General features: G+C 49.3%; 1 protein-coding gene across 1 annotated transcript in view; it reads right to left on the reverse strand.

Moving 5' to 3' along the window:
• Nucleotides 1–709: 709 nt before the first annotated feature.
• Nucleotides 710–13,293, reverse strand: part of LOC146832976 (phospholipid phosphatase 3-like) — a 98,435-nt gene continuing 85,851 nt past the window's right edge. Inside the window, exon 6 of the mRNA XM_085600520.1 lies at nt 710–6,046. Within this exon, the coding sequence (XP_085456646.1) occupies nt 5,945–6,046 (102 nt within the window). The 3' untranslated portion in view covers nt 710–5,944. The remainder of the gene's footprint in view (nt 6,047–13,293) is intronic.

Below are 13,293 nucleotides of genomic sequence, written 5' to 3' on the forward strand. Positions count from 1 at the left end.
GTTAGGGCGTAAAACTTCAAAAATCTAGGGAGCCTGGCCATAAAACCAATAGACTAGAAAGTCAAACTTGAGACTAAAAGAGAAAGTGGGGCCGCTCGAAAACTCTGTGAACTAAATAGCCACATCTTGAGATTCCAGGATCGAGATATGAACAAGAGGCCGTGACCCAAGTTTTATGTCACAAGAAGACTAGTCTGAACATTAATTTAGAACCACAAGGAGCAAAACTGCAGAGTCTTTAGGCCTATTGAGACCAGGAGGTAGAGAGTTTAGATTCAAATAAAATGGGAAAATAAGTCTTGTGATCCAGAGAAACTCTGTAGGTGGGAATTGAGGTCAAAAGAGTCAAGGGCGCTTGATCTGGGAAAAACCCAAGGACACTAGGGAGCACAGCCTTGAGAATATAAATCAATTGGAAATGCCAACTGACCTTTCTTAGTTCCAAGATCTTGGCCAGCTACTGTTCTTACTTTACCACAATCTCTTCCAACCACCACTAAGACATTGACCCTATCAACCTTCCTGAACCCACCCATCACTAACCACTCTCAGCCTCCAAATATTCACCAGCCACAGTGGATCCCCTAATCCCAACCACCCACTCTTAGTCCCAGACTTACCAACACAACATCAAAATCCCAATGAACGCTAAAATACAAGGACCTGCATCAACCTGCAATGCTCAGTTCTAAAAAATACACACCACATCATAAAATATAGGTGTTTATTGTTGCTTACTTCATGATAATGTAGTGGTTAGACACACATAAGTCAGACACACGAACACCCACACACACACACACACACATTGATTTATTGAAGAGCTTTTCCCGTGGCTCAGTCTTCACGAGGCATCTTTATAATAAGAAGTCGTCCCATTATGAAATATGGCCATATGAACATGGTGCCAAATACGGCCAAGAAGCACCAGTTTTGATCATCAGTCTGAAAACAGAGCAGGTCAGTCTTCGATTGTCCCCAAGAGCCCCGACAGAGCCACTGGTCAGAAATCGGAAATTGTAACTCACCGTTGTCACAAGCTCAAGAGGAGGAAGTAGTGCAGGTGCCAAGAATCAATTGGTCATGGTTTGCTATGTGTATGACTTACAAGAGGATGACCTAGTGATACATAACACATAGATTCAACTAGACATTGAAGATCTCACAGAATTACAACACGTGTGGGTGCAACTGTGCTGGTGGTAAAGCGTGGGCGTTGTGGCATTGCTGTACTAGTAGACATACAGGCCTGTCCCCTGACCAGTGGTCATGCAGGGATAGATGGTGTTCATGGCTTATGAAAAGTATTACGAAGAGTTGTTTTGCAGTAGATCTTGGAGTGCGGGGTTAGTGGGGTTGGTATTTGTGTTGAGCTGCTGGATTTGTGACCCTAGAAGGCTGTTATGAGGAGGGATAATCTCTCTGGTGCTTGTGAGTCCATCAGTGCTAGTGGATGGGTGTGCTGCTCTGTTGGGCATGACTAATTACATGTTGGAGTGAGATTAGGCCTCAACTCTTTCCACGCATATGGTCCTGTTGTTGGGCATGTGGTTTCTTTAGAGCCTATACGCACTACTGTCTACTTTAGGAGAGGTGAAGCACATGGGTTGTTCCTAATGACATCAATAGATTTAGTCCCTCCCCCAGAGTACCTAGGTTCCTACACTGACATTAAATGGGGGGAGGGGGTTCTGCTGTTCAAACATCCCCCAATTTCCCTCTACCTGGGACTTTCTCAGAGCCCGTGGCAGCTTTCTGGCAAGGTACTGACCACATGGAGAGAGGTCTCTCCCAGGCAAGGTCATTGACCTAATGGAAAGGGGTCCTTCTTCCATGTGATTAGGAGTGGGGACCTTTTTCCCTGAAGAAAGCAGCACCCCAAGAGCTTCTCCTCGGTTGAGGCTCTCCTGTGCAATGAGTGGTACTGGTCAAGAGTTTGCCTGTCTCTTTCTGAGCCTAAGCACGCTATGGTGTGGCTGCAGCTCATTTGTCCTGTTAGTACAATAGGGCCAATAAACCTCCCACTAGTGATATGACGTTCAATTAAAAAAAAAATGTAGTTTAAGACATTTTCAGTAGTTTTCTAATCGATATATGATACATGTTTTTGGTTCCTCATCTAGTCTGAAGTTTAATATATATATATATCTGCATTTTCGTACGTAAGATTTCCTGTCCCATTGATGGCACCCAGACTCTGTGCTATGTATGCATAATTTGTGTTTGTCAGCAGTTTCATTCACATTACAAGCCGGTTACTGCTCCACTAGCATCTTAAACGAGTTGCCGAGGCCAATGGATCGCCTGAGGCTACTAGGTTTAGAGTCGGCTTCTACCGGTTCTCTAGCAAGTGCTTTGCATTTTGAGAGTCCTCCAGCACATAAAACACACTGGAAATCTGCAAAACACAGCCACATTCCCAGCTCTCTCTGAAGGACCCACCAACTTAACTGAGTCAAAATATCCTTGGAGTGGACATAACCCCCTTGGTTTGGATACTCTCTCTAGAGCTGACACAAAGATCCCTGGAGCAGATCCTGTCCTCCCTAGAAGAGGTAGAAGCTCATTCAAGTATGCATAAGAGGGTGGGATGGACGTGGGAGGGTAGAGCGACTTTTGGAAGTAAAATTGGTACACAGGGTGACTTTTGGAAAGGAGATGAGAAAATCAGCCTGATCTAGAAAATGTCCACTTAAGGTCAACTTGGAGGGATAGAGCAAATCTTGAAGAAGACTGGGAAGGAATGGGTGGCCAATAGGGCCAACTGGAAGGAGTTGAGTGGCTCTTGGAGTGAACCTGTGGTGCTCTCAGAACACACCTTAAAGAATGTCATGGGCATCTTGGAGAAGTTGCAGGAGGACAGGGCAGTACCTCAGGCGGATCTGGAAGGGCAGGATGACTTTGGAGAAGGCTATGGGTGGAAAAGAGGGTACTTGGAGCAAACCTTTTTTGGCGAAACGACTCTTGAAGCTGAACTGGAGCATTGGGCAGTTATAGGTAAAGACTGAGAGGGACAGGCTAGAACCGGGCCTGGAGGAAAGAATGTTTCTTAGAGCACACTTGGAGGCTTCGGGATTTTGGAGGAGGTCAGAGAAAAGTGGGCGACTCGTGGAGCAGAAATTAGAGAATAGGATGATTCACGGAGCCAACCTGGAGCCCTAGATGGTTGTGGCAGCAGACTAAAGGGGACAGAGTGGCTCTTGGAATGGACCTGGGAGGAGAGGTTCGTGTTTAAAGCACAAGCTGGAAAATTAGAAAACCGGAAAGAGGGTTGAGGAAGAGGAAGGGCTGAAGGGGACTTGGAGTACAAGAGGGAAGACAAGTGAGCTGCTGGAGCAAAACAGGGAAGACCAGGCAGCTCTTCGCTTAAGTTAGATCTGAGCTACCGAATGATTGCCTGCTAGGGTCACATGGTGTGTGTGTGTCTCTGTGGCAGCACCGAATCAAGGTGATGGGCACGTTTATATTCCCATCATTCCCATGCTTTGTCTTTCCACTCCTGGCACATTCATGCCACATGTACCATTTAGTGTAAGAGTGTAGAGTGAGGATGCACATGTTACACTTAAGCCGCACACAGGGAGCAGAAGTCGGAGCAAGAGAGAGCGCCTAGCTGAAGAGGGTCTCCGAAAGTTTACAAAGAAGGGATCAGTGAAGGGGACATTAAAGGGCAGGGTGACCTCATAAGGCAGGAGGGAATCAGAAACGGAGATGCCATATGACATCAGAGAGGGAAAGAGCCCTTGAGAAGAAAGAATGGGTGTGTCTACAAAAAGAGATGGCAGGTTGAATCTTGAGAGAGCAGCATGGCATCAGAGAGTGAAGAATCCATCAGGGGTTGTGAAGGGAAGATGTGAAGAGCAGGAGTAAGAGAGTGCTGGGGTCTGCAGAGACGGAGGAAAGAGAGGAATACATGAGTGCCAGGGCTCCCGGTGGCGGCTAGGCCATGCGGGCATCAGAAGAGGGATCAGAAAAGAAAGTGGGAAATCAGAGAAGGGAGATGCCAAGAGGGCAAAGTGGCATTAGAACGGGAAGGGCAAAGGGGGAATCAGAATCGGAGAGTGCAAGAGAGCATACCCCAAATGAAGAAAGCACAATGCATATTGAGAGAGGACGATGGACAAGTAGGCACCTAAGAGAGGAGAGGGCACAAGGGCATAATAGAAAAAGAGGCTGGGAGAGAGGAAAGAGAGCTGGCATGTGCCTATCATAAATGGAAGCTCTGGATAGACGGGAGATGCCAGGAGGGCATCAGAAATGACATGGGACAACAGAGAATCAGTGAGGAGAAGGGGCACCAGGGCATCAGAGGAGAGGAGTGAACTGAAGCATAGGGGCACAGGAGAGAGAGGAGGGCATGATGCCCTCAGAGAGGGAAGAGAGCCTCAGGGCATCAGGTGGAGGGCATCAGTTTGGGTATAGGGTGAGGTAGCGAGGATGGTAATTGGAACAGTTTCTGGAGAGGGGAAGCAGATTTCACGAGAAAGGGAAGGTTGAGAAGCAATGCCACCGCATGAGAAGGTAACCCCAGCAGAGGGCCTGATCCCAGATATTAGGAGGGCAAATCAAGGTGGGCAGGTAAAAGAGATAAAGGCATTCTGAGACAGGGTGGCAGTAGTTCCTAGAAGGGGCAAAACCCCTGGACTGTAAGGCCCCAAATCGAGGACAGTATAAACCCAAATGCATGCAGAAGACACTAGGCCGCGAGCTACAACAGTGCACCCCACCCGCACGAAGGCAGCAGAGCGAGGACAGTGCTGTGCTCCAGGGCAGGCTGAGGGCCTCCCCACCCATACACCAGTGCACCCCACTCATACAAAAGCCCCAGAACGAGGACAGTGCAGTGCTCCAGGGCAAGCAGAATACACTCCCATGAATACAGCAATACACCCACTTACAGGCAGGTCCCCGGTCGAGGACCTTCCCTCCACCCATACAGGAACTGCTTTGACTGTCCATCCAGACACATGCAGGTCAGAGTTCACACAAAGCACGTGGCCGTGGGACTTCCTTCCGAGGAAGCGCCTGACATGTCCAGGAAGAGATAAGTGCCCAGGGTGTCCGGGCTGAAAAGTCAGTGGTATAGGACCTTTAGTGAAATGAAGGACTGTCTAATATCCGCCAAAATTGGCGCTTGCAAAGGCACAGGGCGGTATCATCCCTCTGAGCAGAGGCAAGGATTTCCTTCCTGAAGAGCTGGTGTCCCTCGCGAAGAAGGTGAGGCTTCCTTCCAGAAGGCATGGTGCCTCAAGTGAAGAAGGCGAGGCTTCCGCCCTGAAGAAGCGCTGGTTTCCCATGTGAAGAAGGAGAAACGTCTGCCCCGAGAGTGGTTCTTTCCCATCCTTCTCCTGGACGGAGAATTCATCGATCAGGACACCTCTGAGTGTCAAAGGACCCAGGCGGCTTTGCCAGCTAGTGGTCATCTATGATCTTGAAATTTCGAACTCCAGAGGAGGCCTTAAAGTGCTTGAAAAAGAAATGATGGACATTCGCAGTGGATCTGGGCGTCCTCCCGAAAGTCGGCTTGGCACCCTAGATAAGGCACATTGGCAGTGAAGGCTTTGAAATTGTCTGTCGCAGGGTCAAGTTGTTCGAGATTGGGGATACTATTCACAGTTGTCTCTGAAAGCCGTCATGTTTCGCGGATTCTTTGATACAAGAGTTTCTCATCCTATAAGAGAACAGTGGCACAGAGCGGAACAGATACACTTACAACATGGCCGCTGATGGCGCGGAGCCTCTTGTCTTCTGGTGAATCCCAGTACTTCTCTGGACACTGGCGCCCATGAGTGATACATTCACCGTCTCTGTGCAGCCAATCAGCACAGCAGACAACACATCACGTATAACACAAGTGATAGCTGTGAAAGAGCTCTCTTTCTGCGAGTTCACAGTGCTGGATCTGAAATGGCAGACCCCCGAGGGTCTTGGGGTGCCACAACATCTAGCAGTTGGTATGCGAGTTCGAGTCTGGGCTTTCTGGGCAAGGCGGTGGACTAGAAGTCTTGCAGGTCTTGTATCGGAACATGCCAGAAATGTGGAAGGCCTGAAAGAAACAGAAATGGAAGCAGTGAGAACAATTGTAATATGATTTTTTTGCCATGCTTGGAGCTCACATGAAGATCTGCGTCCTCTGTAACTCGGTCATGGGGAGCCCAAACAGGGCCCAAGACTTCAAAGGGTGAGGTCCAACAGTTAACATCTTAAAACATAAATAGTTTACTTACCATGTGTAACAATCCACTAAATTCGACAACACTGCTGAGACTGACCGAAGATGAGGCTATTCTGAAGGGAGGCAACGCCCTTTGAGTGAGGCTTGAAGTGTTTTCTTCCCCTTCCAATGACTGTGAGAGCCCAGCGTCTGGATTGGCATCCTCGTTGGCAGGTCAACCTCGGCTAGGGGTCTTGGAACTCTTCCAAAGGGCGTCCTCACAGAGCCTCGCCATTGTATGGCCTGCTCTGATTTCACTACTGGAACCCATCCCTCATTCCTTAATGTCATGGCATATTCCTCTCTGACCTCACTGCAATGGCCCACTCCACTTATCTCAGAGCCATGGCCTGTTTCTCTGTTACATGTTTGCCTTGTCCCATCAGCCTGCCCACCCCAGTGCCATGACCCAGTCCCCTCCCCCATTTCCCCGCCATGGCTGGTCCCTCTTTGCCTTAATGCCATGACCCACCTCTTCTCACCTCACAGCCATGACTCACCCCTCTCCTTCCTGTCTGCCATGGCCACGCCCCACCCTCTCACTGCCCAGCTGGACCATCACCCACTGCTCTGCAGGGGCCCAACCCACATCCTCTCACTGCCATGCTCTGTCACCATCAACATCAGTGCCTCGCTCCATGCCTCATTCATCTCACTGACATTACAGATCCATCTGTCACCTACCTCCCTGCCTTTCACAGGTAGCTTTCCCAGCCTAACCCCGAGACCCCTCAATGCCACGCTTTCAACCTCTGCCAAAAAGAGCTCCTCACTCTCCCTTACCTCCGTTCGCTGTACTCGCTTGGACTCACCCTCCCCACTGTCCTACCTCTTACCCTCCTGTATGGAGCTCGTTCTGTTTTGTACTCACAGAAGGGGTGGTAGGGTGAGAATGCCACTCATTCTCGCCTGTCCAATAACCACTTTCGGGTGTAGACGTGGAGAAGTCCCTTCTAGGTGGCCTGATGATACTCTTGGGTCCCTGAGAATAGAGCCAGGGTGGCGAGGGAGAGATGGGCCCTGAGATAGATCTGTAGGGACAAGCCTTTGAGATACAAGTGTCACAGAGCATTCATGTACAGGTCTAGAATACATGTCCTCTCAGAAAGGTCCTGCGAGACAGGCCTATGAGATACAGATCCTAAGGGACAGGACCTTCAAATGGATGTCCTAAGAGACACATTCCTAAAAACAGGTTCTAAAGGCTAGGCACCTGATAGTGAAATCCTAAGGGCAAAACACACAAGATGATGGACGGAATGTTGCACATTGGCCAAACCTTCACCCCCAGTCACAGATTTGGGTTTAATCCATCGTTATTTTGCTCACCACGCCACCCCAGTTCAGACATGGCCATATGCAAAACAGTCTTGACCCTGTGCCTCATGGGAACAGTCCAGCCCGAACTGCCAAGCCATGTCTTCCCTGGACCGGAATCAAGCATCCTAGGACCGGTTTCGGGGTTTCACCCCTTTTCAGCCAGGAAAGCTTGACTCCAGTGGCATAGTGAGCACGGGACCCACGTCTGGGCATACCCTTCCCACAAAGGGCGAACAGCAAAAACACAAGATGATGGACGGAATGTTGCACATTGGCAAAACATTCACCCCCACTCACAGATCTGGGTTTAATCCAACTGGCTTGACAGTTCGGGCTGGACTGTACCCATGAGGCACAGGGTCAAGACTGATTTGCATATAGCTGGGTTCAAACTGGAACGGCATGGTGAGCAAAAAATCGATGGATTTAGGCCCAGGTCTCTGTACTGGGGTGAATGTATGACATTGTTCTGCATTCTGTCCATCAACTGTTGTTTTTGCAGTGAAATCCTAAGGGACAGGCCATTGAAAGGCAAGTTCCGGGAGGCAGGCCAATAAGATACAGGTCCTAACAGAGAGGCCCTTGAAAGGCATGCTCTAAGGGACACATTCTAAATGAGAAGATTCTATGGGACAGGTGCCTTATAGGTTCTAAGGGACAGACCCTTGTGATACACGTTCTGGGGACAAGTCCCTTAAAGTACGTCTTTGTGGAGATATACTTGAGATTTATCCGTAGGGCAAGCCCTTCAGAGTCAGGTCTAAATGGACAGGCTTTGAGATACAATTTCTAAGGGCCATGCGGTTGAGAGGCAAGTCCTGCGGGACAGGTCCTTGCGATACAAACTCTAAGGGACTGTAAGGCATATCTTACGGGATATATTTTTTTGAGTGACAGGCCCTGACAATCTGGCTCTGAGGGTCAGGCTCTTATTAAACACGTTATAAGGGACAAGCCCTTTAGCGACAGATCCTGAGGAGCGGGTTGTTAGAGATACATTTATAAGATTCAGACCCCCAAATGGGCAGGCCATTGAGCTACATTTCTTGAGGGTCAAGCCTTTAAGATATTATTGATGCGAGGAACTCTTTTCTTCATCGCGCGCGGGATGGCCCCGATAATCAATAAATATAAAAAGCCCGAGGCTGCCTGTCCATTCGCTCTAGTGAGTGGCTTTATTTGAGATGCCACCCTGTAACATTGGGGGCCTCGGCTGCTGCAGCCTAGCGTGAATAGAGCAGTGCGCGCGGCCTGTCACGTCTTTCGCATTAAGCTGGGGAGGCGGGGCATGCGCAGCAGGGGCTTAACACAGGCCCCGGCATCCCCCGCGGTGCGGGGGGGCCCCCAAGCTCCAGGGGCCCCCTCAGCACAATGCTCCGGCCCGGGAGCTCCTGATTGAGCCACGAGGGGGCCCCTCCACATACCTTGCAGGGGGGCCCACTCAAGTTTCGTTACGCCACTGATGCGCAGAGCATGTGCACGTGTTATGCCTGCGTATATGCCTGCCTGGGCACTGTCGCTATCCTGGCTCGTTTTCATGTCTGCTGTTTTGAGGCGCAGACCCGGAGCCTGCACTTCGAAGTTTTCACTCTCCAGCACAGGGAAAACTATTCAGGAGAAAAACAGGTGGTGCCCACTGGCCGTCATTTGGGGAATGGGCTCATATTTTTCTCCATCATGCTTTGACCCAGAGCAAGCGAGGGAAAACATACAAGGCGACTGAAAAAAAGCAAGAGAAGTATGGAGAAACCGTGACAAAAAGAACAGAGACTCGCAGGAGTGAGACAGTGTCCATGAGTGTCCAGTGGTGGGCGAAAGAGGCCTGAGGTGGAATCAAGACTGTGCAGCCTTTGGATTCGGCCCGAGAACATTCAATAGCACCGGCTGCAGAACTTTGACCAAACTAGCTCCGGCTCTTATGCTTTCACAAGTTAAGCACTGGTTGCACCACCCATGTGTGCAGGTGCTGCTAACGGAGACGTCTTCCGAGAACCCCCAATCCCTCCCTCCCTCCCTGATCTGAACTCAAAGAGCTGAATATCCCTGTGATTGGGCATATTACTGCTGGAACCAACTCAAGAAGTTTACTTTAGGTTATTTCTTGTCAAACATTTTTTTCTTCAAGCCCCAAAACATTAAATAAATGAGACTGGCTAGGTGACCTACATAGTCATTCGTACCGTATTGAACACATAAAGCCAATTTTATATTTTCACAGTAATGGTATTTCGAAAGTGGACTTCGCTAATCTAAAGTAGTGTCATACAGGTACCTCTGCACAGTGGAGAGGCTGACTGTATGCAGCCTAACTTGATTCTATTAGTACACCCAATAATTAAACTCATAATGGCCACAGGTTCTGGGATGTGGCAACATCCTGTACCAAAAGTCCTTACAGACGCTGCAGTTTCGGATATATAATGTCACGGGAAGTCATAGGAGATGATAGCTTCGATGATACCAGCCAGACCTTCCAGGGCGGGCCTTGCTTTGAGATTGAAACCACCAGGATTAAGCACATCTTGCTAATCACTGCTTGGTGCAGTTTGTTGTGTAAATGTGTCTTCAGTAGCAAAGGCCTGCATGAAAAGCGGAGCTCTGCTAGCATCAGCATTCTCAACAAGAAATACCAAAAGCTACAAGGAAACTGCAAATTTTGTTCTGACTTTTTTTTTGTCTCAGTCCTGTGGTTGGTGCACCTCTGTGCATTTAGTGTGATAGTGATAACATTAAGGTTATGTGTGTAGTATTCCACAATTTGGATTGGGAAGAGGTGTGGCGACTGACTCTGGAGTCTGGGGATCACAGTTCAATCCCTGGCACTGGCGGCAGGTCAGCCCAGCACCATGTGACCCTGGGCATTAGCTTGCTTAATCTTCCCGACGGCCCCCAGCGCCTAGAGACCCTTACAGATGATTGTTCGCTCTTTACAAATGCGGATTTAATTGTCTCTTGACATTAAGATAATTATTGTAGTTTTACTTTTTCCAGTAATCTTTACATAAATGTGCTCAGTCCACTCCAGTATACAGTGTTGCCGAAGAAGTGTGGAAAAAGAGAAAGGCGGGGCCAGCATAGGCCCCGCCGCCATTATGGTGGTCGGCCGTGCCCCCGGATATTTCTCGTTCCAGTGGCCCCCGCATTGGCTGGGGGCCGTACTCCGCCGCGCCCCGGAAGTGATCGGATCGCTTCCGGGGCGCGGGTGACCCCCCCCAGCAAGAACCAGTTTCAGCTGGTGAAGTGAGGTAGTTTAAAGCCGGGGGGAGCGCGAAGAGCAGTCTCTTCGCTCTCCGCTCCCCTCGGCAGCACACCCGTCGTGTGTGCCTCCTCCCTCGGGAGGACCTTTAACCTTTTTTCCCCACCCACCATCCCTGAGATAGATGTTTGTTGAAGTGAAATATGTTAGTGTGTTTTTTCCCACAGGATATCAATTACGAAGACAATTTGTATGTAAATGCCTTTTTTGTCGTGTTTTAGGCGGTATTTCTGGTCAGGCGGTAAGGTCATCGGTTGGACAGACTAAATTGACTAATCTTTTGGGGCGCCTTATTAAATGGGGCGCCCAGAGGGGAGGGACATGTGGCTCTCACCTGACTCCAGGGGCAGTTACAACCGGTTGGTTGCAATGGTGCGGGGACAAACGGGGGTTACGCTTTCCATTGGCTGGTTGGCCACCCCGCACGCGGGCGTAAGTAAGCTGCGCTGTCTGCATGGCCCCTTTATGGAGAAAGTCTTGAACGCATGGGGGTTGCCTGGAAGGAACTACTTCCCGGTCAGCGGGGCCCCCTGCGCATGCGCACCCTGGTTGGGGGGCGCGGGACAAATTTGGAGAAAACTACTTCCGGGTCAACTGGGCTCCCTGCGCATGCGCACTCTGGTTAGGGTGCGCGGGACAATTTGGATAAAAGGGGGAGGGGCCAGCGTGTTGACCTTGCCGTAGGCCCAATAGGAATACGCAGAAATGTCATCAGCAATATGTTTAGACTAGGATAGGAACATTATGTATTAGAACTTGGTTAAGGCTAGGAATGAATCAAATGTACCAAATCCTGTCTTATCATTTCATTTCTGCGTAAATATATATTTGTGTGAAAATATGTTTGTTTGTTAATAAATACGATCGGGGGTCAACGACCCCCTATTCCAAAAACAAAATTGATTGTATTGGTGTCTGTCACAATAGAAGGGAGGAGGGGGCGGTAGGCCGTACCGGACCATATGTGCCCACGTCACCAGTAGGTATTCAGGGAGGTGTCAAGAAGTTCTAATCCATTCATAAGGTAGTGACTAATTTTTATTTAAACTTTTTTTGTAAGCTCTGCCCAGTCGGCCTCAGACCTTAATCAGTGATATCGATCAAAACTGTGCCCAGTCCACCCTCCCAAGACTTAGGGCCTAATTATGATGTCGGGCAGATCATCACCGACAGGCTGTTGGTGGCGGTCCATCTGACATCTGAGGCAGCAGTCCGACCACCGGATTGGGATACTGGCAGTCAGAGTGTATCGGGCAGGGGAAAAAAATCTGCCTCCAACAGGCTCAAGGAGCCCGTCGGGGCAGCGGTCGGAGCCTAATCCATATAATGGAGACAGTGCCTGCGGAGGTATAGTCGTAAGGATTAGGATGTCAGTTTCGGACAGCCTTTTCATGCTAGTCTGACTGCCATGAAAAGGCTGTCGGAAAGTGACTTTAGGGGCCCCCAGCAGGGCCCCATTACCCGTGGGCCTCCGCTATGTGGTCCAGGTGGCCCCGAAAACATCCATGCACTGTGTGCCAGGCACCACATGGTGCCTAGCACAGGGTGCATGGATGTTTAAAACATGCCATTTTCTACTGCGGCTTGTGATGAGGGCTTTTTCCGGGCCGCAGCACAAACCACAATTGAAAACGGCATGTTTACGACTGCCTGCACAGCAGTCCGATCGTAATTAAGCTGTCGGGATCGCCGACTCCTTGTGGGACGGTCTTGAGTCCAAAACAATGGCGGTCGGACGCTCGCCCGACTGCCATCGTATTCAGGCCATTAGTAGCAAAGTGTCCTAATTTGCAATTTATATTGAACTGCCAGATCAATTAATGTTCTAACCTAAATTAGTCTCCAGCTGAGATTACGAGCCCTTCATCCGCTAGAGAATGAAAATTCTCGAGTTGAGTTCCCTTTACCGGGCTCTAAACCCGTAACGTACAGGTGACACATATCTACACAGCCACAGCTCCGCCCAGTGATCTATTTTACTGTTATCTTGCCTGCCCATGTCACTTCCTCTTCAGTGAGTTTGTAATACCTTTGTCTCCAGTCGATAATGTCTCCTTCAGCTCTTCCTCCTTAGTGTGAGATATTTCTTCCAACTCTCCTCTCCATCCTCCGTGTTAATACTTCCATCCCTCCCCGCTGTGGCATTTCTTCCACCACTTCAGCTTGATATTCTTTGAATCTCTCTTCTCCCTACTCACTATAGGCTCCTTGGTCCATATAGCATCACTGAACGTATAATTCCCAGTCCTATGAGTTTCCGTAATTCAACTCCTGTGTGAACTCCTTATAGTGGGCTGGCTTTTTAATGCTAATTCCCCATGGGGTTCTCCTCTGTGATTAGAGGGTGTCCCTTTGCCTTTTTAAACTGGTCTCTCACCTCTGCCAGTACTTTATGTGCATCTTTGAAACTTCTTTGTCTCAAGTGTTGTGTGTTTGCTGAGTTCTACTGTTTTTGACTGACTGCACCTACCATTAGAACTTTATGAATAGCTTTTATGACAGT

Source organism: Triturus cristatus, chromosome 4_2 (genome assembly GCF_964204655.1).
Source record: "Triturus cristatus chromosome 4_2, aTriCri1.1, whole genome shotgun sequence".
Taxonomy (NCBI): Eukaryota; Metazoa; Chordata; class Amphibia; order Caudata; family Salamandridae; genus Triturus; species Triturus cristatus.